Source organism: Calypte anna, chromosome 1 (genome assembly GCF_003957555.1).
Source record: "Calypte anna isolate BGI_N300 chromosome 1, bCalAnn1_v1.p, whole genome shotgun sequence".
Taxonomy (NCBI): domain Eukaryota; kingdom Metazoa; phylum Chordata; class Aves; order Apodiformes; family Trochilidae; genus Calypte; species Calypte anna.
Window position 1 is genome coordinate 84,013,127 of NC_044244.1, and position 27,908 is coordinate 84,041,034.

Below are 27,908 nucleotides of genomic sequence, written 5' to 3' on the forward strand. Positions count from 1 at the left end.
GTCAAAGGAAGGGCAATGAAAAGTCTATGCAATACTCTATACACCATTTTTCACACCTAACTGGACACTAAACATAGCCCCAGTATATGAATTATGACAGATCTATCCACTAATAGTTGCTGGAACACTGAAAGGCAGGGAAGAAACAAGTCTCTCTGCCCTCTTGGAAATGCAAAAAGAACTGACCATGACTGTGCAGATGGTTATCAGAACTTTGCCATCCTCTCTCATCAACTACCTCACACTGATACTAAGAAAGCAAACTCCACACTGCTGGTGGAACCTCTCTGGTGTTATGTAATTTTCACATACATAAAACTAATTGTTTAATGTATTTTATTTGGGTATTTTTGGTTTGGTTTGTTTTTTTGTTTGGTTTGGTTTGGTTTGCTTTGCTTTGCAAAACGATAACCATTTTAAGGAGGCTTAAAGATTTCACCTTACAAAGAACTTTGGTCCACTTAAATGGCAGTGATTATCTTTGCTTCCACACAGAATTAGCATTACCTTGCAGAAAACATGAAGCACTCTCTTGGTTTATGCTTCTAATCTCTAGTGAGTGGAACAATTGAAGAATGGCTTATTAAAAATGGCATGTAAACTTTTTCTTCACTTGAGGAAAAACCACTTTGTAGGCACAGAACAGTGCTCCCAGTAAGCAAGTAATAATTCCAGTGATTAAAGTGATTCAGTGAAGTGATTAAAGATACCAATACTTTTTGAGATTGTGGCATCTCTTTTTCAAAATTTGTTTGCTCACAAAAAATAAAGATCTTCTGAGGAATATCCCACAGAGGTCAGATTCAAACTAGAGAAAATCTTGGTCAATGGATCCATGCTGTTCCATATGGTATTCACCTTCTGAGTAAAATTCGATTAATTTATATTATGCAATATTTATACAGCAGTCTAATGTCAATCTGGAGATTGTAAAATCTTTGGCCAGTGACTCAATTTCAGGTCATATAGCACTACAAATCTAAAACTCAGAGGGATATTAAGCACCAGAACTGAGTTAAGAGTCAAAACTGCCCCATAGGGCCAATGCTAAAGATTAGAGTTTAGTCACTATACAACAATCTTGAAGGTGATTAAACAGTACATTTCAATGTGTCACAGTAAGGAGAATATGCCAGATGAATTAGAATCAAGTAAATGAAGGAGACCACCCCTGCAATAGATAAAACTGTTAATTAGTCCATTATCTGATTTTAATTCTTGTACATGGTGCTAACTTGTTAAAGATGGGCTACTTTCTTTTTTTTCCTTATCATACATTATCTATTATCAAATTATTATCATCTATTAACAACTTCTATACATATACTAGAAATATATTTGAATCCAGCTTCTGCTTGGAATTACAGAAACACACCACCATGGTCATATGGAGACCTGTTCTTTTTGTTTATACAACTCACGAGCATTTTGGTGCAGTAAAGGTAAAAAAAATAAGAACACCCCCTAATGTTTTTTAATTTTTTTCATTAACTTTACTGCTATGCTTAACTGTAAAATAGAATCCTGTTTATTGACATAAACCCATACTTTGATATGACCATTTACAAGCCAATTTTAGAGTCTGTAAACTAGCAACCCATGAGTGTCAGCATATCTTCAGAACTGAAGTAGAGGGGGATATTCAAACAAAATTAACAATACAACACTTACAAGCAAGTCCTTTCATGGGGGCAAAAGGGAAATATATAGATGATACGTTAGCACAGCCTGATAGCACTTCACTAAAATGGGGGGCTCGTTAAAAGTAAAGACCTGAGATGAATCAGCTAACAAGACTAAGCAGCACTTCAATAAAGCACCAGAAATTTGGTAGACACATACCATGACTTGACACAAAGACATGAGAAAAGTAAGTCTCTCATAATAGAGATGCAAACATACAGAATATATTCTAAACATAGCAAGACACCAATAGCACTGTTCTAACTGAAAAATATTACATACTTAAGGAGTTTATAGAAACTTTGAGTCAGTTTCAATGATTTCAATAACTGCAGCAGGTTAATTTTACTGATCTGCCAAGAGCTGCCTACGATGTAATAGCACATTTCACAGAGAAGCTATGCAGCATTATGTTTTCTCTTGAAACTTCTACTTAGTGAGTATTACTGAGCTCCCCACCTACTGTACCACTCATTAACTAATGACAGCCAAACAATACTGTTATAGTACAAGATATCTTCTTTTACTTACAACAAAAATTTAATTAAAGCTGTATTGTATTCATGTCAAGAAAGTAATGCAGTGAGGTAAGACCAAATACAGGAAAAAAAAATCATTAAAACAAGGCATCATTCATCTACTAAGGTACAATAAATGACTTATTTATTTATTTTTGTCCAACTTTAAACCAATATATTCCCTATGATTAAACAAAGTTTCTTTCAATCCCTTCAATTACAAATGGCTAAGGCCATTGGTTTAAAAAGTTCAACATATCTAGTGTGTAATAGCAAGATTTATACTTCAGCATATATAAATTTGCATTCAAGACAAGTAAAGACTTGCAAAGCACTGATTTAAATAAAGGAGGGAACTTCACATTCAGAACTATTGCTTCCAGCTTTCCTGTTTGTACTATCAAACTTATTTCAACCACACCAGACACTGATTTAACCACTGAATAATCATCAACACCATAAAAAAAACCCCCAAAAACAGGTTTCCATGATGTTACCTGTCACTAGCACAGTTGCTTGTTGCTGTCCAATCATGTTGAGGGTTGACTAGGATGCCCCAAGAGAGGAACACAGAGGTTGGGGTGAGAGTGCCAACTACCAGCTGCAGAGGCTTTTGAGTCTTGGTCCGACCTATGTAAGGAAACATAAAACTTTTTATAAAAAGGGAAGAGACAGTGCCAGTTATCTGTTCATTGGCTTGCTGAGTGAAATATCTGCAAGGAAGGGAGACTGCACCTTCTCTGAAGCCAGCTGAGCATGAAGACAAGAAAGAAGTGCAGAATGAAGTTGAAATTAAGGAAGGGAGGATGCAGCTAGCAGGTAGCAGCAGCACAGATTAGGAGACTGCTTTAGAAAGCAAGAATCAGACATACAAGCCTCAAAAATACTTTTTTAGATCCTTCTGGACTTGCACAGCATGTCTTTCAATGTAGGAAGAAACTAGAAGACTTCACTTTGAGACTTGCAGATCTAACCTAAAGGGATTCTCGCTATTGTTTGGTGGGTAGGAGGGACCTTTGTTTACTAAGCTGTTTCATTTTTGTCTTAATGTAAATTCTCTTTATTTCTCCTTTTTCAGTCTATGTTCCAGTTAAACCTAGTTTGTATAAATGAACAGTGGGTGTTTTTTTGTTATGCTTAATATGAGAATCCACTATACACAGATCAACTTCAGAGATCTGGCTGTCTTGGGCTGCATCAATGATGGTGTTACACAGAGTTCTGGACATTAAGAAGCCTCTCTGCATCTGACAGAAATAGGAATATGGAATATCTTGGCAGGATTCCTAGTAATGCTGCAATTATGTCAACAGACAACTCAGAATTTCTATATCATTCTTTTTCAACTGTAAAATAAAACCTACAAAAATTCAGCTGATTTCAGTGTAGGAAGATCTGAATCAGTGTCTGTACGTGGGGGCATTTTTCTCTTTTGACCACCTGCTGCATTCAAAATACTCAGCTTTCACATGACTTAACTTTAACTTTGTTACGAATGAAGCAGCACAACTCTAACATGGAGAAAGAACTTTTTAAAAATAAATTTTAAAAGTTAATATTTCAAAATGAAGAAATTATTTAGAGCAACTATTCTGAAGCTGTAGTGCGTGGATTGTTACAAGCCCAAGGAGAATCTTTGGTGTTGAAAGACAGTTAAAGGAACTTCCCATATTCTTCACATGACATTACATACTTGAAAAATTTGAAAAATCTGAAATATTTGTATATCCTCAAAATGTAAAGGTGACCACAAATTATCCAAAAATTTATAAGCCACTGGTTTAAGGTTTGTTTTTCACTGCTGTGAAAATACATAAACTGACTACAGTTCTTTTCATGCCTTCTGAACTCTAATATTTCTTCACTTAACAAGCCCCAGTGAAAGTCTGATTTGTACTTTCAACTAATGCATATGTGTGCATTTAGAAATCTTAACTGTGTGTGGGTTTACTGTATTGATGAATACATTGCCACAAAAATGCCACAAATAAACAAAACCCCTCTCTACCCTGAAGAAGCATGGCATATTTTGAAATACTCCCCACAGGGGCAAACATCTGAATAATTCCCTTGTTCTCTGGATCACTTTCTACTGTCTTTCTCCTTTTTTAAAGGAAAACTTAAGCAACTTGATCACTCACCAACGTACCTGGCAAATCTGCTACCCATAGTAAAAGCCCTTTCTTGATCACTTTTTGAGAAAACATGAATTTTAAGGAAAAGAAAAACAAACTTTCATATAACTTGAAATCATTCTGGGTTTAGGGAGGAACTACCTATGATTTTGATTATGACTCTTACTATGCCATTAGGTCCCACTTAGACACTGCAGTGGTGTAGAACCAGGAATTACCTTGGCATCAGTCATTTATGTTGAACTATATCAATTTAAACCATGCAACTTCTGTGTATTAATTTCAGCTGCAACTACAGTGTATCTTCTAGAAATGTAAACATCCATCATTTGTAAATTTAAAATAGCAGCAAGTCAGACTCCAGCACAGCTCTTGGTAATGTGTCCTGTTTAATTGCTCTCATACTTTATACAGACTTGCCATATATCAAACTAGAGCTGTACCATCTGTTGCTTTACACTTTGTCTGCTGAACTGAAAAGTCAATTATCTGAATCTTTTCCACAAATCAGTTTCTGTAGACTGAAAATACAGAAATTAATTATGTTCAAACAGTGTGTCCAGCTTTTTTTATTTGCTTTGTGGTTTTTTACATTTGTATGTTGCATCTGAAAGATAAATCACTGTTCAAAATCCTTTCTGACATAGTTCTACATCTGGCCAAGAGCAAGAAGAAATTAATTCCAAGCATTTACAAGGAAACAGGAAAAAATATAAATATCTCAAACTATAAACAGATTCATATGCACTATGAGTTAATTCTTTGCAGCAGGCCAGTGATCCTGAGAGTCATCTCCATATTAAAGTAAGGAATTAAAACATAACAATATTAATGATATTATTAAGGTAATACAGAAAGTCTTTGTAACAGGCAAGAATCATATTCAGAATTCTGCTCTACTATGTATAGCTTAAGCTAGAAACATCCGTCTTTCCATAACACCCTGCATCAGTAAACTTAGAAGTAGTATTGATTTAGAGATATATATATATAAACACAAAAGTTACTATTTTCAATGAGAAATTAAGAACATTAGTATGTCCATGGATTAAGAAATCCTTAGTAGCAGTATTTTGGAAGGAGTAACTTTTACCATTTTTGCAGGCACTTACTACCTCTTTAAACATTAGAAATAAGTAATCTTAAATTCAATTCTCATTTGGAAGAACTTTTTACAAGAAGAATTGTTAGGTACTTCACATTTTGAACACCAAATGAGTAATTAATTACTGACCAATTACACAGTCATACATGTCATACATGTTATGCAGTCATACATGAACAGTTATAAATATCTTTAACCACTTTAAGATAGAGATGAAGTAATGATAAAATACCTGAACAAGATTTCTTGTTATTTGAAACGCGTGCTGGTCTTACTGAAACCAAATACCGTGGCTCTGCATCTATAAATGAAGGAAGCAGTGATTAGTACAAATATGCTTTTTATTTGAGAAAGGGATTAAACTATAATTCATAAGAAAGTCCAATATGCAGTGAATGCTTCACACATTATCCAATCTTTGTGATGCTTGCTTTATATTTATACACCAATCATAGATATACTAGAGCTAATAGGAAAAATAATACAACCATGCACAAAAGATTTGGCAATTCTTTTTGACTGAGACACAACAAATGGGTGAACACAGTAGGATATAGGTGTAACAGTCAATGCAAAAAATACTTTGTAAAAGTGGAGAAATGACAACCCAGATGAAGAGGAAGAGGTGATGGCAAAACAAAAGAAGTAAAATAGGTGAAGTAATAAGATGGCAAAACCTGGAGAATACAGTAAGAGATATCTGCTCTGCTGACAGGAGCTGGAGGAACTTTTCTACAATATTTTCTGTGTTCTTAGCTAAAAGCAAAAGTACAAGACAGAAAATCACCTTTATCCTGGCCCAGACCAGGACACATATACACCTCAGTTTTCCTGCTGTAAGCAGTTTCCCAGTAAAGAGATAACCAATTGTAAAAATAACATAGAAAAAGCATTGATCATTTAGGAAGAATGTACCCTAGCAGACAAAATCATGCAAGATTTGCATGACTGTCTGGCTTCAGGAAACAATGTAATATCAGATATACCTTAGGCAGTCTACACATCTGGCTACTGGTCTGTTTTATAATCAGGTTTACATTTCAGGTTTTATTTTTCCAGAGACTTATGATGAGATTTAACTATTACGTGCTTTGACCGTTTTGAACGCCCCTTATAAAAGTAAAGTTATAATATTTAAGAGCAGGGGCTTAATATTTCTGTAAAATCCACAAAGGGCTGTGACTTTGGGATCTCTGGGTTCTGTTACCTTAGAAATAATGCCAAATGCAAATGGACAGCAACAGTTTAAGTGCATTTTCTTGAATGAAAAAAAACCTTTGTAGAATTTAAAAAAAAAAAATTTTATAGGAAAGAATCTTTCTCCATCTTAACTCCCATTCAAACTAATTTGCACCACTTCCCATAAAAAATTCAACTGTTTTGTTCCAGGAAGCTATCAGACCACTATTACATAGTGAAAAAAAAACCAAGCCTTCCAAACACAAAATTTTTCTTTCATTTCAATCTTACTTGAATGGTCTCATTTTCTTTTGAAGTAAACAAGAACTGAGGACATTCAAAAGGATAGAGAAGCATCATTAACAGAATGTCAGTTGTGAAGTAGCTTGGAAAACTTCTGGAAATACTGTTCTTCATATGAAATCAGGAAATTAAGCAAACCAAGTTTTACAGTAACTCTAACACATTTGAGAAATATCTGAGGAAGTCTGTATGACATAAGCACACATGGTAGAAGGCTACAAGTTCAGATATATTCATGTTTCTGGCAGTGAAATGCAGATAACATCACCATGCAGCTTAAAATAATAATAATTTTTTTTATTAAAGCATGAAGGAAGATTTTCCGCTTCCTCTTTGCATCAGATGTAATCTTCTGATTGTAATACAATCTACAAAAGGAAGTATTTAGGAAAACAGCCTAAGACTAGATGTTTGAAGCCCTCTGCTATAGAACAGGGAGGCTTAGAAAGCACTATTTGCTTGATTTAAAGCAACTGAATTTAAAACAATACTATGGCCAATATAACTGAAACGAGAATTTGGAGTTATCTGAGAATACAACACTAAAATTCTGTTTTGAACTTAAATAAAGATATACTTTAATTTAGAAATTTAATTTTCCATTCCTAAGCAGAATTATACCTGTGCTACACAGGTACTGAGAGTATAGAAACTATAGTTTAACTTAAATTCATCCATTTGATGAAACTTACACAGGGACACAAGACACAATCGTGTGTTCTCCTGTGTTCAATGCTTCTGTTTTGGACAGAGATATGTTCTATATCCAAGGAATTGGAAAGCAAGAAAGGTTTACAGCTTGTGTTATCTCATATCAATCTCAGCCTGGAAAAGAGGAGGCTCAGGGGAGACCTCATCGCTCTCTACAACTCCCTGAAAGGAGGTTGGAGCCAAGTGAGGGTCGGTCTCTTTTCCCAGGCAACTCTCAGCAAGACAAGAGGGCACGGTCTTAAGTTGTGCCAGGGGAAGTTTAGGTTGGATATTAGAAAGAATTTCTTTACGGAGAGGGTGATCAGATATTGGAATGGGCTGCCCAGGGAAGTAGTGGATTCTCCGTGTCTGGAGATACTTAAAAAGAGACTGGATGTGGCACTCAGTGCCATGGTCTGGTAACCGCAGCGGTAGTGGATCAAGAGTTGGACTTGGTGATCTCTGAGGTCCCTTCCAACCCAGCTGATTCTATGGTTCTATGATATAGTGGATCCTCGTTCAGGTTTAGAAATGGGAGTTCTCTCTTAGTTTTCCACTGCAATTTAACATTTCTCTTCTTGAGTTCAAAAGGCCACTAAGTTTTAACACTGATTCAGTCCTCTTGCTGAGAAATATGCATACTGGTAAATCATCACAACACAGAAATAATCTGATGCTATTACAAGTCAATTCACTTTAAGAGGCTTAAAACATTGCTTCACCCACATATTAAACTCTCTCAAGTGCAAAGATCATTTGTGTTCCTTTATGATGCCTATATATACATAATTCACTTTGCAGACCCATGTCTTTAAGAAGCAGAAATCTTGGGGAGAGGTGAGTAACATCAGAGGAGAAAATCAAAATGCTGTGAAATACAAAAACCTAAATAAAGCCATAATCTAGCTTGTGCTACTTCATCTTAAAACTTAAGGAATAAATTAAACTGCTGTAATAAGAGGCAGGCAGCAGAAAGGTGACCATCAGACCCATAAAAATATGGGGTTCTGACTATGTGTCATGATTCACAAAATATATCAACTATTCACACTTGAATATATTTTAAGAAAAGTGCATTTCCAATATAAAATTATGATCTCAAGCAAAATGCCACTGACACATCAAACTATTCTATAACACTTCCATATACCATGAGGTAGTCTATCAAATCAGTGGCAGCAAGCAACTAATAGATACTGTGAAATGCTAGCAAATTCTGCTTATGTTCAAGTATACTGTTTTAATTCAGTTCAGGTTTCAGCTAATACAGAAATGCAACTGAAAGAAAAACACTGTAAGAATGAACTTAAAATAATTTGTTACAAGGCATCATAAGAACTCATAGGCCAGCAGATGCAGAAATCAATTCATGATCACGTATTTGGCATCTTGAATATCATGTGGTTAATAATTCTGCACATTTCTGGGCATAGTTCAAATACAAAAAGCTGCAAAGCAAGACCTTCTAGCCAAGCACTGCTCTAGCACACATCCCTGAATCGCACTTTCTAAAATGTGTTCAAGGTGAAAGTAGAATTCTTCCCTACATTTATGCAAAATTCACACATCACTTCTTATGGTTCTTATAAAGCAGAATTGCTAATACATTCTCCTTTTACACTGTAAAATCTGGTTCGGATAAAGGAAAGGTCAAAGCATGGCTCAAATCTGAGCTGGTTTTAGAAACTGAAAAGGAAATTAATTTTGTTCACTCTGTTAGATAATTGCAGTTCGTTCTCACAAAAGTTTTCTGTCTCCACTCAATTTTTTGAGTTATTCCAACACTGGATAAATTCAACAAGGCTTACTTGCAACCTTTGTAAACAAGCTAGAAAAAACTAGCACAAATTTCTCAATGCAATACTCTTTCTCAGCATGTCACGCAGACTCAGACTTAGATAAAGGTTTTAGTCAATTCTAAACTTTGGATGTGTCCATCACCTTATTTTTGAGTCCAGCTGAATTTCCATTCTGACATATTTTGGCACTGAATAGCTTCCATGACCAATAGTAACGTTGCTTAGTGTCACACAAATTCATAAAGTACACTCAGCATAAAGGGAAACACATCTTGTAATCTGATAAAGTGGCATACTTTGAACCAGACTTTGATGCTGCCTCACCATTGTCCTTCACCCCTCCCTGTGATTCAAATTCATCAATCTAGCAAAGTAAGAAGCTGCTCAAGACTTTGTTGTCTGCATGAGCTCATTACAAGTTCAGGAAATCCAATATAACACTTTTCTCTTTGTACATGCCCTCTGCAAGAAATTCCCAGTTAATGGATAGTGTTCCACAGTTGCTGGTTTGGTCATTATTTTAGTTACAAGAGAAAGGAAGCCCAAATATTTTAAGGTAAGAATCACTGCAGTGGGGTCTTGAATATTTAAATGGAAGAAATGTAGGTGAATGTGACACCTTCTACAAAGCCATAAATCTCTCATGGAAATCCTAGGAAAGATCATTATTAATTTTTTTTAAATATGCACATATACACATGTACTTTCATAAATTAAAAAATGAGCTGTCGTTAAGTTTGTTGTTGATAGGGTCGTAAAAGGTGTGTGACCCAGCAGCAAAACTGACAGTAAATTTCATCTTTATCAACAGTGAGAAGGCTGGAAATGTGGAGTTATGGGACTCAGATATAAATATATAATACTGTATTATCTGTTTAAAAAAGAAGTTAGAGACTGTTTCATTCCCTGTACTCCAGCTCCCATCAGGGACTATTATTCTAAACACAATACCAATTATGCTGCTCCATTACCATAAGCAGGCATGCAGAGCTGTACCAAGGAAATGTCCATAAGGCACTTCATTCTGCTATGTAGACCTATAACATTGGTTGGAAAGGGCAAATGACCCTTTACAGGATTTATGCATTTTAGAGAAGGAATCATGACTTACATGGAAAGTCTGTATGTTTCCTTACATGGGCCTAGCTACTAAATTAATGAAGTAATATGTTTCTCTGAGGAAGGTCTGTATTTGACTGCCTATCTGTACCATTTTCACTTAAGTCTTTACTAAATAGACAATTTTAATAATACTAGGACAAGATTCACTTTTGTCTAGATACAGATCCCATTTTCCTGGATCTATTCACTCTCTAAAGAATTCTTATTCTCAAGCAATGCTTCTTAGTCCGTTGGGAAAACATATCTTTTAGTAACTAACTAATGCTCACAAATGTCTATTTTTAATATTTACGTTTCCCTTATAAAACCTATTTAAAGTTGTGATCAATGTCTCTAAACTGACTGGAAAAGGTATTCTCTTTCCATGAACCCCTGAAACTGGCAGGAGAAGAGGAAGCATTGAATTGTATTAGTGTTGGTCTAAATAGACCACTATGTCTTTTCACACTTGGGAGTCACCCCCTCCATGTCCTGTTCTGTAAAAGCCACAAACAGATGTTCATTCAGGGAAGACTGTAAAATTAATCTGCTTTCTGTCAAGGTCATATAAGGCAAAGCATTAATGGAAGGAATTCTCAGGGTGAATATGGGTATTTTTGTATTAACTAGTTGCTCTGATTGTGGGAAAATGTGTGCAACATGCTGTAGACCTCTTGCAAAGTGTACCATGGCACTTGAATCACAAGATCATCTAGAATGAAATAGACAAGTTTTTTAGTATCATATTTTTAAAATACAGTTTTAATATATAGATAGCACACTAGATCAACTTCATCACAAATGAGATATATTGTGAGTACACAGTACTAAAGTACAAAGATTTTTCAGCAATAAGGTCCACATCTGCAAGTCTACATCCACAATCCTACACAGGCTGTCACTTCATGTCTATCCACATGTGACACTTAGGGGCTACAAATCCACATTTACCCCACTGTGGCCCTTCAAGGACTGCTCCACCATCCTTCTTCAGGGACTGCTCCACTGCGCTCCTCCATGGGCTGCAGGGGCACAGCTGCCATCTTACCAGGGGCTGTGGGGAGATCTCTGCTTGGGCACCTGTCCCCCTCCTTCACTGACCTGGGTGTCTTTTCTCTGGCACTGCCCTCTCACTTCCTCCTCTCCTCTGGTCTGCAGGTCTCCTTTTTTATATATTTTTGCAGTTTTGTTCCCCCTTTCTTAAATATGTTAGTTACAGAGGTGCATCCAGATTCCCATATCTGCTCAGTCTTGGGAAGAGGTGGGGGGACCTTCCAGCAGCTTCTCACAGAGGCCATCCTGTGGCACCCCTGCTCCCAAAACACCACTGCACTAACCCAAGACATCCACAAAGCATACAATCTAACTCTAAATCTCTTAACTAAAAGCAACAGCTCCAGTAAATGCACTGCTAATTGCCTCAAATAAATGTTTGTGACCTTAAGTACACATTGCTGTTAGCTTCTTTTATTCCTGTGTTTTCAAAAATTACATTATCTTCAAATTGGAAATGCTAGTCTTTGTATTACATTGCACATTGCAGTTTTAGTTACTGGACACTCAGAAGTCACACAGACTCATTGTCACTGGGCAACTGATGATTTGTATTAGCATGAGCAAGTTAAAAGTTTGAAGTTCTTCTCCTTTAAAATAATTTAAAAGGAAAAGGGGACTATTCCCTAACACTAGTGCTTTTCCCTCTCCAGATACACTAAAGAATATGTGTTCATTTCATTACAGTCTGTATGTAGCATGGGGTTTCTCATCTTCTGTGTTCATTGCTACGTGATTTTGATTGCTTAGCAGTGGAGATTTATTGAATATGCCCATGTCTAACACTCTGATGTGCTGCAGAACTAAAAAAAAGTGTCTACAATTTCCAGACATTAGCTATTAACTTTAAAGGAACAAAATATCAGAATTCCACTTTTCACGTGACATTAAGCCTTCTGTATTCACACAGTTTCCCAAAGTATTAGGTATTAGCACATCTATTAAATATGAAGTGCAAATGATCTACACATGATGTTACATTCAATACTTTTTCCTCTTTCCAAGTATCAGAGAGTGCCTGAAATACAACACTCCTCACTTCTTCTGCAGTACAGTTACAGGGATATCAGTTATGCAAAATTCATAGTATTGTACAGAAATTCCGTTCACCATTCTTAGTGAAGTAATTCAAAGGTTAACTTGGGTAAATGAGACCTCTTAAGTTACAGTTAGGAACACAAACACTGGATTGATAAAGAATTAGGGAGAGATCCCAGGAGTATCAGCTCATGAAAAGGAAAAAGTCAGCCTTTGCCACAGTGATCTAATGAAAGTCTCCATTATTTTGTGTCATCTGCAGGCACAGAATAATGATTTGAATGATCCCTATTCAGATCATTTTCATGATCTGAAAACATCTGGAGTTTTCAGCCAGGAACAGACCCACCGAACTGTCTTAACTGAACACATCAAAAAGAGCAATTGTTACTTATATGCTTTTGCGTTCTTTCTTCTCCCTTGTTTTACACCAAGATCCCTGGCATTACAATAATGAGGCATGGGGACAACCAAAATCCCCTCTTCCTTCCCATACCAGGTGACAGGACGTAACATTCTTGATGTGGTTTGATCCCTTCCATAAAACAACTCCCTGAATTCTATCCATAACTTCTGTCACAGAAGCTACAGGTCATTCTACGACATGTATATCTGGAACAGGCTGCTGCCAGGAAAGCCATCATTTTGACACAAATATTTCTAGTAAAGGGAATCAACAAAACAGTTGTCAAAACTGTTCTTGCACTACTTGTTAAAAACATGCAGATCTCCCTTGTATTCTACTTTATAGCTACAGTTTCAGGCAGATAATCCCATTTGGTCTGTGATGTGGCTAAATAGAGCATAATCTCTTAGTACAATGAAAATACTCAAAAAAAGTAGCAGTACTAAACTTTTCTAAACAACAACTATTTGTTGTCCTTGAAGGATCTTTGAATTCCACTTCAATCTGAAATTCTTCAAGACAAATGCAAAGAAAACCCAAGCAACAACCCAATCAGAAAAAGAAAAATTAAGAAACCCAAAGGTTCAGATTTTCCTCACCCTCTTCTCAGAATTTGTGACAGCAGTAGCATGCAAAGGAAATATGCCTTACCAAGTTCTGTTATGGAGGTTTTTCCATCTGAAGGTAAAGGAATGTACTGATTAGAGAAGAAGCTGCTTCCATAACCCAGGACAAAACCTTCCAGTCTGGTGTTTTGACTTGGACGAAGATACCTCATGCAAACGGTGTCATCTGTTGCATTGATCTGAACTTTCAGACTCTGTCTTTTCACTGGGGAAAGAGTGAAAAAAAAGGAAAAAAAACCAGATTTATTATCTTGTAATCATACATTCAGTAATGGAAAATAATATTGGGCTGTTAGTTTGCAATTGAACTATTGCTTAAAAGTGGAGTCTCCTGGAAACTAAATGTATTAAAATATTAGATTAGTAGTAATCTAAAATTTTCATTTCCAACATGTCTATTTTTTCATCATTAGTTTAGTACATTGCCTGTAACATCTTCTTCAGTGTCAGCAGTAGAAAAGTGTATCAAGTAACTAGAAAAAATGCAATTATTTTTTCCTTTAAATGTGGGGGTTATTGGAGTACTAGCCATTCATAGCATCCATATGTGTCAAACTTGAGAGTTCGAATTTTTTGTGCCTTTTACAGAGAATAAATAGCAACTAGATCAAAATAAAAACACTACAAGTATTATTTTGGTTGTTTTTTGCTATCTTGGGCAGGAAACATAATTTTCTAGTTGGAAATACACCAGAACATCTAACCAACATATCTGGTTTACCCAAAATTACCAAGAAACTTCTTTTAAACATTTGTTTTTATGTTTCCCAGGCGAGTAGCACATAATGCCAGAGACATCTTGTATATTAACCTACAAAAATTTAACTTCTAACAACACAAAATTAATTCAAAACAGAGTAATGCCCTTTTTTAGGCTACACAGAAGTATTTCATCTCTCTCCTCTTGGTGGAGCAAAGAGGAATGGCTTTTCCTACATTGGTACTTAAAATTTTAATATTCCCTTGTCACTGTTACCCTTGTCAATGCTTTAAAAAAACCCAGTTAATCATTTCTCTCCAGTCTTACACCACCATCACTGGAACATAGGTCTTTCTTTTCTCATTCTTGAAATACAAATTTTTCTTCCCAACAGATTTTAAGGCATATCTGTAATCCTGGGGACTGAAATTAGCTTTTCAGAAAAAAAAGAAATTTTCACGAAGCCATTTTACTAAATCACGAAGAAAAACAACTAGATATAAGACCTGTCATTAAACAGCAGGGTAGAATGATACTGAACACCTCTCTCTTTCATACTTTCCTTCTCTCCCTCTTTCTTTTTCTTTATTGCTCACTTTAATGGTCTGCCTCTTTCTCTCTCTAGCTGCAGATATTCAAACTTTCTTTGGACAACTACACATTGATTCTCTGGTATCACCCCAGCCGACCCTACGTCTTTTTCTGTTTTTTTTTTCTTTTTTTTCTTTTGGGTGAAATTCTAATTGCTGAATGCCACAATCCCCAATCCATCAAGATGATTTACTAGTACTGTCAAGAACCTGCAGCTGTCTGCACACTGAATGTAAAGACCTAAGCCAAACACTTTATGCCTCTTCCCTTTATAGAAACAAGCATTCAAGTCAAACTGATGGAAAACATGCACCTCCGATGAGACCCTTTCTTTATCTAAAGACTGATCAAATAAAAGCACTCAGCCAGGAAACTGTCACAGTTTTCCAAAGGCAACTCTTCCAGGTTCCAGAAGACTACAAGGCTTTTAAAAAAACTCAGCTCTGACCTTTTCAGATGTACCACACCATCTCAGGGAAATGGGTGGCAGTGGTTCCTTACCTGGGAGGCATCCTAACATCTTTTATTTTTAGCATATGAAACTTCTGCTTGTGAATATTGACAAGGCTCCAAATAGCAGAAACCAGGAAGAAGAACTAACATTTCGTATCTCACTAATATGTTATAAAGATGCTTATTAAAAGCATTCCATGCCAATAAATTTTAGGCATATCACTTCTGATTGACAGTAAACTAGAATTGTTAAAATTAACACAATCTGTAAAACCGTAACCTAAGTTTGTAGAGCTAAGCATAAATGAAAGGACAGTTGTCTTGGTCTCCACTGAATGTGGACATCTAAGAAGAATGCAAGACTTAAAGTACTTGATTAATGTATAATATTATAATAAGATTATAATTTGATTTCCATATTAAGATTCTTCCTCAGATCCAAAATTGAATTTTTTATTTTTTTATATTTTAAAAAAATATAGTGAAGAACTATTTTACATTTAAATTTATGATCATTTTTTCCACAATCATTTCTGTATATCTTTCATATTTTAATTTGAAGAGCTAATCCTAGTTCAACATTGAATTCAAATGGATTTGATTCCAACTAGATATTGTATTTTATTCAAAAGTAATCACAGAATTTTTCTGGTTGGAAAAAACCTTTAAGATGATCAAGTCCAACCATAAATCTAATTCTCTCGAGTCCAGTACTAAATCATATTCCTAAGCACCAGTGCCAAGTACAGGGGGACAATCACTTCCCTACTCTGCTGCCCACACTATTTCTGATATAAACCAGGATGCCATTGGCCTTTCTGGCCACCTGGGCACACTGCTGGCCCGTGACAGCCAGCTGTCAATCAACACCCCCTGGTCCTTTTCCTGTGGTCAGCTTTCCAGCCACACTTTCCCAAACCTATGGTGTTGCATGGGATTGTTGTGACCCAGGACTTTGTCTTGCTGAATATCATACAGTTGTTCTTGGTCTATGGATCCAACCTGTCCAGGTCCTTCTGCAGAGGCTTCCTACCCTCAGGCAGCTCAGCACTCCCACCCAACCTCATGTCATCTGCAAACTTACTGAGGGTGAGACAATTACAGTGACAAAGGTTCTTGGTTTTCTTTAAACCTAAAATTTGTCAGTGAAGTTATTAAAAACAGAAAGAAAGATGGGATCCCAAGACAGCAAAAGCTTTGAGGTAAGACACTGTAGACCTTTCTGCATTTTAGCTAGCACATCAGCATCATCAAAAGAGCTTTTAAACTCAAAGCCACTTCTAGCAGAATGTAAACAGGAATAATCTGAAGTAGAAAATAAATCAGAAGAAAGTAAAACAAAATAAAAGGAGAGTAACTTAAAGACAAGCCTCCCCATGCTATCTTAACAGGACAGGTCCTTTCCCTCTAGGTCACTTCTGAGTACAGGATCTTTTCAGTGATGGCCTAGGTGGCAAAAAATGCTTCAGTCCCTGCAGTGTTTAGGAAAAATCTTTCTTTTCATCTTCTTGGAGACCTACCTACAGGGTTAGCTCTATGCTCTCCTTAACATAACTGTCCTTTAACACACAGTAAGCTGTTCACTCACTATTTCCTTTTCTCCACACAACTGAATTCCCCTGGCTGAGAGGGATCAAGAGCATTTTTTTCCTCTTCCTCTTGAAGTTGCAGTCTGACCCAAAGAGCAGTACAGGGCAAGGCAGACTACTAGTCTTCTTCACTATTTGTAAGGTACATGTTTTTTAAGGGAAAATAATTGTTCTAAAGCAACAACACAGACACAAAACATCACACGACTAAACCACATTTTCTCCTGTGGGTTCTGTGCACTCCAGAATCACTGAAATCGTGGGATAAATTTCAACTGGTGGAACACAGTCAGAAGCTGACCACTTTCTGGAAGTGTATGGACAAAAGTGAAGCAACCAAGTCCAACAGTGACAAGTTTTTCTGTCAGAGGGAATAAGGGTTCTTGACTGGAGCTAGAATCTGAGTTTGCTGTGAACTGTGGCTGTTCAGTGAGACCATTCAGTCTCACTCACAGATAATGAAAGGCTACAGAGGAGACAAAACCAAGGAACAATGAAGACAGAAAGATGCCAGCAAGCACAGAATGTACTCCCTGCCAAGGCATAACTCAGTGAATGGTAGATCACTCTTGGCATGGACTGTGTAGGGAATGACATCTCTCACCCCAAACCAGGTCACTGTGCTACTTAATTATCAGTCCAGCTCTTCTGCCTGCCAACATTTTTCCAGGAGCACTTGCACTCACTTTTCTGCCTAGTTACACACAGTATACTTCTTAGCATCATAAATACAAACACAAAAGGCAGTGAAACAACAGTCCTTTGTTAGTCCTTTCTTCCTTATAAAGAAATAGTTCTTGAAAGATTTTTTTAAAAAGTTAAAATGTTCTGGATTTGTGGAGGTCACATGAGTTCAAAGGAGACCTGCACCCCTTTGAACAAATTTAAGCATTTCCTGAATCTAAAAGGAAAAGGCAGCTTTGTGCAGGAGAGTGTAAGTCCTACTCCACTATACTGGGCAGAAATGAAACCAAAAAAGTGTCCTATGAAAATGTACCACAGTGCAACTTATGTTAAATCCTATGAGGAAGGCCCATGTGATGACTTGGAATCCTTGGAGTGGACAAGAAATATACAGGGAAAGAGCAGCAGCACAGAGGAGTCCCTGCAGCCATCCAGGGAGAGCTCAATGTTATGGACTGCAGAGACACTTCCAGAGCAGTATAGATTAAAAGTACTTTATAGCAATTAGCTTGCTAAACATGGACTGTTCTCAGGAGCACATTAGCAAAATAGATTTCACTTGTGTTGATGTCACAGTATTTTGAACAACGTGGAAAGCATGCATTTCCATTTTCAGTAATATCTTTATCCTGGCCTCTACCCAGATGGTTTCATTAAACACTATCAATTGGACAAGGGAAATCACAGGAACTTCACAACTATGTTACTGGATAAGAAAATATTTGATTTTAAGAAAATAGCTTTTGTCATATTATGATTTTAGAGTACTTTTTTTCTCCTCCTCTCCTTGATGAAAGAGCCAAATGATAAACCAGAGACTCTGAATTCCAATGCAAAGATATTCTGAAAACACAAACAGCAACTCATACCTGTGGGCTCAGATGAATTTTCCTAAGTCATACTCACTTGTATCAGATTTTGGCATGTTTACTAAACTCCAGTTTTAAGTATCTGCATTTGTAAATTAATGCTTTAGCACTGAGGCTATCTCTAAATGAAAAGTTCTGGGATGTACAGTTACCTCTAAAAAACGATCATTCCTTCTTTGCTTGCCAACAGAAATTCCCTGCTGATCTGCAAGCATTCAGTACAACAAAAGCCAATTGATGGCCAAAATCAGCAGGAAAAACTATGCACAACATTTTTATGAAGTAAGAGCATCATGTTAAGTGCATCAGACCACTTGCACTGAATCACCCTCGGGAAAGGACTCTGCCTGTAAGGGGAAAAGTTTTTAAGACAGTTCAATGAATCAGATGCATCATAAGGGAAGCAGATAATGGTAACTCTTCAGAGACAAGAAAATAGGTACAAATGATCTGAAGAATTCACCTGGGAGCACCCTAATTTGGCTAGCTGTGATAAAATAAGGCAACAGGAGCCCTGAGCAAATAAACACTGAATCTCCAGAAAAATTTAACTCTAAATTACCTAACTGAAATTCACATCTTTAAAATGTGAAAGCAGCTATAGAAAATAATATACAAAATATTTAGTAGAACACTTGTTCAAGCTTTAGATCTATCAGGGATTTAAGTAAACTTCTTATCACTTAAATAAATCATGGAGTAATAAAGAGAGGGGAACTTATAAGCATGACAACCATCTCTTATGCATACCAGGCAGTTCTAATTTATGTCATAGTTAGCTACAAGACAAGCAGAGAAATCAGGTTTTCTGTTTTCTACTTTCACAGCAAAAATCCAGTCAGTTTATGTCTAACATCCCCCTAAGAAATCACTATTGCAAAGCGGTTTGGAAAGAAAATACAGTAGCTACTAAGAATAGCTTTATATAATTCCTTTGCTATTAAATAACTGGACCAAAGGAAGGAGATAAGCAGAGATGTTTCACTGGGCTAGATGCATTAAAGCACCATTTATTCAGCAACTCAGAGTTGAGGACAGCGGTGTTTCCAGCCTATAAAAACAAATAAAAACCACCTGAGAGTTTGCTCCCCAAAAGAAAAAATGAACTAATTTTTTTTAAGTATTAGAGAATCACAGCCTTTGAACTTTTGTGTTCCATGGCCCACTGTGTCATCACGATACTGTTGGTAACAAAAGATGTGGAGGTAGTTAAAACTGCCAGATGGTTTGGTTTCCCTCTGTTTCAAGGAATGTGAGAGAACTTGGGTGATGAGGTGACTGGAATTTGAATTAACTGGCTTTCTTGTGTTTCTGCCCAAACCCCAAAATATATCTTGGTGCTGTCACGTGAAGTATCTTCAGCTGAAGCACAGTCTATTTCTCTAACTTAAGAAGACACGTCAAGAGCTGGCTGATAATTTATTAACTAATAATTAACACGTTCAGAAGTAACCCTGAGGTGCTGCTATAGCAACAAACTTCAAGAATGAAGCAAAGACAAAATAAAATATCTGCTTTTTGTTTTGAAGTAAATTTATCTTGGTAACTTAAATTTTTTTTGAGCTGTTTGCCTGTTTCAGTAAAGGCTCAGCAAAAGCAGTGCTGGGATGAGATGTTACTTGTTCTATGTATCTGCTGGAGTGGTTCAAGTGTTTATGGTCTCTCATGATCAAACACAGCCTTATTTTTTGTTTTTATCCATAGGGTGAAAAGTCTTGAACTCTTCCCTACAAAACTAGAGGGTGAATACAATTGTACTATATTACAGCAAATTTGGCTTCATCATCAGAATTCCCTTTGCCTTACATTGAAACTGTTTCTTTTTCATAATTTCAAAGATGAAGACAAGAGCTAGCATTGCCTCCCAGAGTGATGGACAAATGAAGTATGCCTTAAAAAAACACATTAGCACCATGTATTTGTGAGCACCACCCCACTTACACTATTCAAATAGTTCACAGCAGTACTTTCATTTTCAAAATCTGGTGCCATTGTACCACCCGCCAAGATTTCAATGATAATCTAACACTGGAAACCAGAGTTTCTCAGGCTGTCAATTCTATTAATTTCAAAGCCATTTTGTTGTTTCAAAGAATCAACTGAGGAGCAGAACAAGTAATTTCACTTTGAAATGCTAATTTCTCAGGTACAGTGACCCATTTTATGATGTAGATGGTATGACCCTCAATATATTGCATTAATATATCTCATTATTTTAAGTCTTATTATAAAAGCTTATTAACTTGCTGACAACCAGAAACTAGTGATTCATTCCACCTTACTAAATTTTGAATTTAGTACCTATTTTCAATGCCCACTGTAACTGAGACAGATGTGACAGCATGGTAAGCACAACCTGTCCTATGACAGAAAAGACATCACCAAAGAAAGATCCAGACAGCCTAAATTCCATCTAACTTCAGTAAGAGAGTTGGTCTCCTCTGAGGAGGATCTGTGTGTTAAAGAGGAAGCCACTTTCTATCAGTAAACAGGAAATACAGATCTTCATTTAAATCTCTCTGGGAAATAAAATAGAACAAGCTGCAGCAAACTGACTTCAAAGCCAAAAATAAATTTTTAAACAAATATTATTTTCATGTAACACACTACGCTGTATTTTCTAGCTTACTCTTGATGCTGAAAAAAAATCTTTTCAGCCAGTACAAACAGAACACAAACACCTGGTCTATTTACTCATTTTCAGACATTGCATTTAATGACCTGGAGTTGTCAAGTGGACATTCTGCTGTCACTGGTCTTGTGTTACAAAAAATAACTTGTTGGAATTCCAAGTTCAGTACTTGCTGAATTCAGACGATGCTTACAAGAGATTTTAAAATAGATTGCTTCTTGTTTATGCTTTTAAAATACCTTAATTTGAAAATGTTTTGGTTTTTTTTTTTAGGTGTATCAACAGTCTGTGCACAGCAAGTAAGCTGGCATAATTTCTCTCCAAATTTCTTCATATCATGGGGTGATTTTGGAAATTTAATTTGTAATAGAAATTCACCACAAAATGAGTACAAATTCATGAAATATGCAGTAGGAAAATTTCTCAGTACTGGCGTTCAGCTACATGCAGTAGCTCACTTAGGCCTCCATAGGAGGAGACGTACCGTGGGGGCCCAGAGTCAACCCCATCCCCTCCAGTGCCCTTTCTCAAAGAAGTATTTCACAATTACTGAAAGCATTTTCCTTTCTTTAGTTGCAACACATATTTAGTTTTATTAAAGTTAGTCTGAAATATGCTCTCTGTTTTTAATGGATATAAATATCTCAAAGAAGCTTGGTAGAGCATGTATATTGCAAAATTATACTTAAATATACTGAAAATTCCTTTGCCAGTTCCTCTCTAGAGATCAGTACAGTTCAGAACTGAGTTAATAAACTTTAGTTCACTATTATTTAGGATCAATAAAGGCAATGCAGAGGTAAAGATGTAGTTATCAGTAATTCCAGTTTCTACATATATACATAAAACGATGTACAAAAAGGAGTTTATTACTTGTATGTTGTCATCTAACCTGTTTGCAGGTCATTCAAATATTTCTTTGAAGTTCCACTTCCATGAGTCTCACTGTCCCCCTCACCAAGTTCCTTGCACAAATTGGTTTAACATTTTTGTTTGGGACTAAGTACAGTAACAAACCTTATTTTTAGGGTGCAAACCTGAAAAGAGCTTGGATTTAAACTCAGGATCCCACATCAATGGCGTGTGTGTGTCCCCAGCTCCCAGCTTTCATTCTTCAGGTTATTTCCCACTATTAGTTAAAATGGCAAACAATATTGAAAACACCAAAAGCACCAAGTGAACTGTTGTTTGAGAACAACCAACTCTGCAACTCTGACGAAAAAAGGAAAGTTAATTTAACATTCTAAAAACTTACTTGGACACACTTTGAACAACCTGTCGCTAGCTCCTGTCATAAGATACTTCTGGATTTTTATTTTAAATTCTAGAAAATTCCACAACTTTCTATGCCCAGTCAGTAAACTCGATTGTGTTTAAAGGTCAAATACATGGGCTAAGAATTTAAATAGAATTCAATATTCAACAATTCAACATTTTTGAAAGAACAAAGTTATTTTAATTATTAAATTTTTAATAATTAAATAATAATTAATAATTTAATTATTAATTTTAAATTTTAATTATTATTTTAATGCATAATGCCCCCTGAAAATCCTTCAAGTTATGGATCCTACTTTTCAAATCAACAGCACATAAACCACATAACTTTAAAAGAAATTAGTTGTCTATTAAAAACTCCTTGTTACTGAAACAACCTTTAACTCCTATTTCAGTTTTGATTATGGATCAATCATTTGCACTAGAGTACAGCTTGATTTGAATCTGATGTAATGGCATTCTCCAAGGAATTGTTGCCCAGGCTTTACTCTCAGAGCTAGTTGCTTGTTGTTCTTTTTCCAGACTGACCTAGAATGTCCTCTTTTGGGATGATACAACTCCACCTAGACTGTGGTGATGAGACAGTGACTGCATCTTGCCCAGAAGAGCTGACCTTTCTAATCCTGGCTCCTTCTCCTGTCCAAGGCAACTCCACCCAGGCTATGAACAAAACTGTATCTTATTCAATAAAGGTGTGTAGAAGACTCTGGGGAGCAAGAAAAGTCTTCCAAGTGTCCTAGGTCTAACACTCTTTTAAGCCTCAAAGAGCAACACATAACACAAACACTAAACAGAAATGTGTTTTTTGGATATGGCCACGTATAAGGTAACCATTTTAAGAGTTGATCAGCTGAATAAAAACAGGAATTTTCTTTAGCAGCAGGTCCTCCATAGGGAAAGTGCAACAGGACATTTAGAACTTAAGCAGGTGAGGAATTCAGCTGCTTCAGCTGTTGGTCTTCCTCTGCCCTCAAATTAAATCTGCAATTATCAATGGATTTTTTAAGAATCAAAAATCAAAGGCATAATGAAAAACTAAAACTGCATTTGCTTCTGACAGAAGAGTAAAGAGTATATAAACCGTGATGTTATCATTAATTGTTGAATGCACAGATCATCTGCTGCATGGATTAATGTGAACCCAGAGTGCAGTGAGGCAAAAGAGAAGCAAGGTTAGTAAGTCATGTAAGAACAGAAAAATATCTCAGTGTAATTGTTTGAGCATGGAAAAGAAAGAGCATTCAGGAAACTGCAAGTTCTTCAGCCTAACTTTGGTCACCAGGACCAGTTGCTCATACCTATGCATACGACAAACAAGGAGGTGAATCTTCAGCCACCACAAAATTACCAAGGCCAGACTATCTGACCATCTTTGCTGCCTTCTGTAATACTATTACTCATTTTGTGTAGAAAGGGAAGTTGATGAATATCATGTACTTCAACTTTGACATAATCTCCACAGGTATCCTTACAGACAAACTGGAGAAATTAAGACTGCAAGAGATAAATTACAAGCCAGATGGAAAACTGGGCTCAGTCAGTGGATGTAAGTCCAAAGTCCCCATTGACAGTCTTTCTGGTTCTAAAGAGATACCCACAGTAACTCCTAAAATTGTTAGAGTAGGGAAGAATGTTTTGTGACTTATGTACACTTGGGAAAGAACTCGGGTTGGGCAAATAAAAGAAGATGAAACTAGACTGAGATATTAATTTTGAAATAGGTAGCTATCAAGATACCTTCCTAAATCACCTTTACAGAATGGCAGTCCAATTAGTGAGACAGACAATGCTTCAGTCCTGAGGCATCAGTGAGTTTGAGTGGTTTGTTCCTGTGTCATGGTTAACTTTTAAGTAAACACACCCATGCCCATGTGCTGAGAGCAACTGTCCAGTCTGCGGTGCAGTTCACAGGTTCTCAGAAAATCAAGTAAAAGGTATCTAAAATAAGACATCTCTGAACAGAAACAAGCTCTTCATCACAATGTACTGTAATCATATTTCTAGCAGAAACATCTGGAAGAAAAATACAATCTAGCCATGGCACTGAGATTGCATGTGTAAGGACTATGCCCGTGACAGCACAAGATTTTTAACAATTCTTAAATGTATGCAAACTTGTGAGAATCTACTTAGTACCTTACTACTGCTTAATAGGATTTAATTTCTATTCATAAATCCCCCATTATGCTGTGTATAGACTAAACAGAATGCTTTCAAATAATATCCATCAACAGATGAAAATCAAATGGGATCACTCAGTCTCACCATGGGATCACACCAAAGCTGCCACGGCTTTTCACTTCCATCATTGCAACTATCATATGATCACACCAAGTACCTGAGTTCTCTGCTCAAAATCTTGTAATATGCAAGACATACAGGACATGGATGTGCACTTGGCAATGCTGCTTGCAATATTCCATGTTTTAATTTTGGATTAAGTTCCTCGCTTTTCTGAGGTAGACAGCTGATAAAGCAATTAAATAGCTGAACCATACATGAGAAGTCTTAGGTGTTGCTGTGTATCACATGCTAAACTTGGAAATACTAAGCAAACTTCATCAGTTAACAAAACCAGTAATCAAATATGAAATGTTGCTATACTTTGAGAACTGCAATTTGTTATTTTCAATGCATTCAAGTCATGGATAGAATCATAGAATGGCATAGGTTGGAAGTGACCTTATTGATTTTGTACTCTAACCTCCCTGCCATGGGCAGGAATGCCTCTCATCTAGACAAGGTTCCTCAAGGCTCCCAGTCCACCAGCAAAGCTTTTAACAGGTTATCTCCCTTCCAGTTTAGAAAGCTACAGACATGAAATGAAAAAAAAATTTAAACTAAAATCGCTCAATATTTCCAAAAGAGGAGTCAAAGTGGTTTCACTTACGGTCTCTGTATCCAAACTGCACATTATCATACATGTCTATGACACTAGCTGGATGCAGCTGAGTCCCTTAAGGGCTGATTCCAACTGCATATAGGTTTTTTTTCAGCAAGAAATATATTCAATCTTGCAACATTAGATGAGGTGGATCTTAAGACTGATCAACTGGCTTCTTACTACAAAAAAAGTAACAGATTAAAAAAAAACAGATTGAACAAAGTCATAGGTGACCATTTTTGTCTTCTTTTATATTCCACCTTCTGAATTTTCAGAGATCAAAGCAAAGCTTCTATGGTACAAGCAAGTACATGAAGAAAGAAGCAATAGACTTCAGTAATTCTTTAAAGAGAGTGAAAATACAAACCACCACCAGAATAAATGCTTGCTGATTTTAAAAAGTAATATAAAATTCCAAAAATTGGCAGAAATTCTTTTTTTCAGTACTATGAACACCTTGTGAAGAAGAATCATTATTAAAATATTGAAGTATGAAGTAATTTGTTCTAAGCCAATGGACTAGAGGGAAAAATGGAAAACATATTTAGAGTAGGTAAATAATACGTAAAATAAAAGTTATATCTATGATTAAGGGAGTACTAAGATAAATCGCAAATACTTATTTTTGCTACTAACAAAGCACTTCACCTGTTCACCCACCTACTTTCCTTCCTACACAGGATATGGCAGACAATATAAAGCTTACATTCTATGACTATACTTCCAAATTCTCTATCCATGACATCACCTGCTTCATTTTCACTACATTGCCTTTTATCTGTAGAGATGAAAGAAAGTAGTGGGGAGTAATCTCTATTTCTAGCCAATCTTTCTATACCCATATTTACTTTTCTTTGAATTTTTCATCCAGTGTTTTATTGAAAGAAAAAAAAAATGCCAATAAAGTAAACACTAACAGATACACAAAAGAAAGATTTGTGATAATTTGGGGGCAGGATAAGGGCATGCACTTCTAGGCAAAGACCCCCCTAGGTAGGCAATATGTGTATGACTGACTGCATTTTCACTTGTGCTTTGCTCAGGCATATATCCAGTTGTTGGTGGAGAATTTATTGTATGTAGAAAGTTCTGTCTCTCTCATCACTGATCTTGTAACCCAGTGTGCAGCAGATTACAGTAATTCCCAAGGAATGTTCTCTGACATAAAGGGTATATTAAGGACATAAATATTGTTTCACAACTTCACCGAGTTTTAAAATGAGATGGTCTTTCCTGTGCCAGTTTTGACAACTGTCAAATGTTATAAGTCTACAAAAGCATAGTAATGGAAAAAAGTTACCTAGAGAAGCCAGGTCATGAAGAACAAATATACAAGATGCCTGAGATTTCTACACTGATATAAGTGTAAATAAGACTATCCATTTCTTTTGTATAATTTTTCCTCAGCCTTAATACTATGAACAACCTTCCCTTCCCTTCCAATAAACATGCTAATAGCATATCATGTCCCTTGCTAATTTCTGTCAGTATTTCTGACTGGAAAGGGAACAGAATAAACATCTGTTACATTATTGAGAAACTTTTCTTTCTAAGAACTCATTATTGCATATTAGCAATATACTAATGCTTTTTCAAGTGGTAAGTGATCAAGTTACTAAAATTTATAAAGGCTTGGAATAGTAACATAAATGTTGATGCAGAACATTTACAAAAATTAACTAGATCTGACAACAACTTTCTATGTGTGGGTGTACATGCACGCCTTTGTGTGATGGAAAGTCTGTGAAATAGACTCATTAGTTGCTTTCTTGTGTGCAAGTTTAGTCTAAGTATAAATCTGCCATGGGAGAAAAAAAAACCAAAAAATCTGTCCAAAATTTCAAACAAGTTCTTCAGCTTGAAAAAAGTTTGCATAATTAGGATTTCAATCCTTTAAAAAAGATCTCATTTATGATATTTATACAAACACTTGATAAAAAGATAATGTTAACTAACTACTACACCATCACCAACTGAGTCACAGCACATCTATCTAAGGAGCACTGAATAAGCAACATAAGCAGAGAGATATTTTTATTAGAATTGCTCTATTTTTCCTTCCCCATAGTTAAAGCAAAATACAGGAAGAAATGCTGAAGATCTGCAGTATTTCTACTTGGCTAAAAGCTGGTTTCTTATCAGTAAAGGAGCAAATGATGGGCAACCAGTGTGGACCAATTTCAGTTATGTTCAGAACGGTAAATCGGTGTTAATAAGATCTATGACAAAGGAAGGAAACAATGATTTGGGCTGAACATGCATCTCCTTTTACCTGAAACACCTCTTCAAACTAAGAGAATTTATGGTTCTCAAACCTGACTCCAGCCATGTCCCTAATCATGTAACAAGCTGTTTTTCAGACTACACAGTGCTATAAATAAGAGCTTGTGCCCTGCCATTTAATCCAACCAGTTCAGCCTTTCTGTAAACCAGAGATAATGGAACTCTGCCAAAACTTCCAGGGCAGATAATACAGTTTTCTTCCTTTTATTTGTATCTCAAAATTCAATTTCTTATCAGTTTTCAGACTATTGGGCCCATTCCTTTATTTGCAGGATACACTTGTTCATATTGAACAGACAGATATTTAAA

General features: G+C 36.2%; 1 protein-coding gene across 1 annotated transcript in view; it reads right to left on the minus strand.

The window, feature by feature from the left end:
• Positions 1-27,908, minus strand: part of ABI3BP (ABI family member 3 binding protein) — a 144,214-nt gene that overhangs the window by 108,725 nt on the left and 7,581 nt on the right. Inside the window, exons 2-4 of the mRNA XM_030468944.1 lie at positions 13,662-13,841; positions 5,674-5,742; positions 2,699-2,831 (exon numbers count right to left, since the gene is read on the minus strand). Coding sequence (XP_030324804.1) covers positions 2,699-2,831; positions 5,674-5,742; positions 13,662-13,841 — 382 coding nt within the window. The remainder of the gene's footprint in view (positions 1-2,698; positions 2,832-5,673; positions 5,743-13,661; positions 13,842-27,908) is intronic.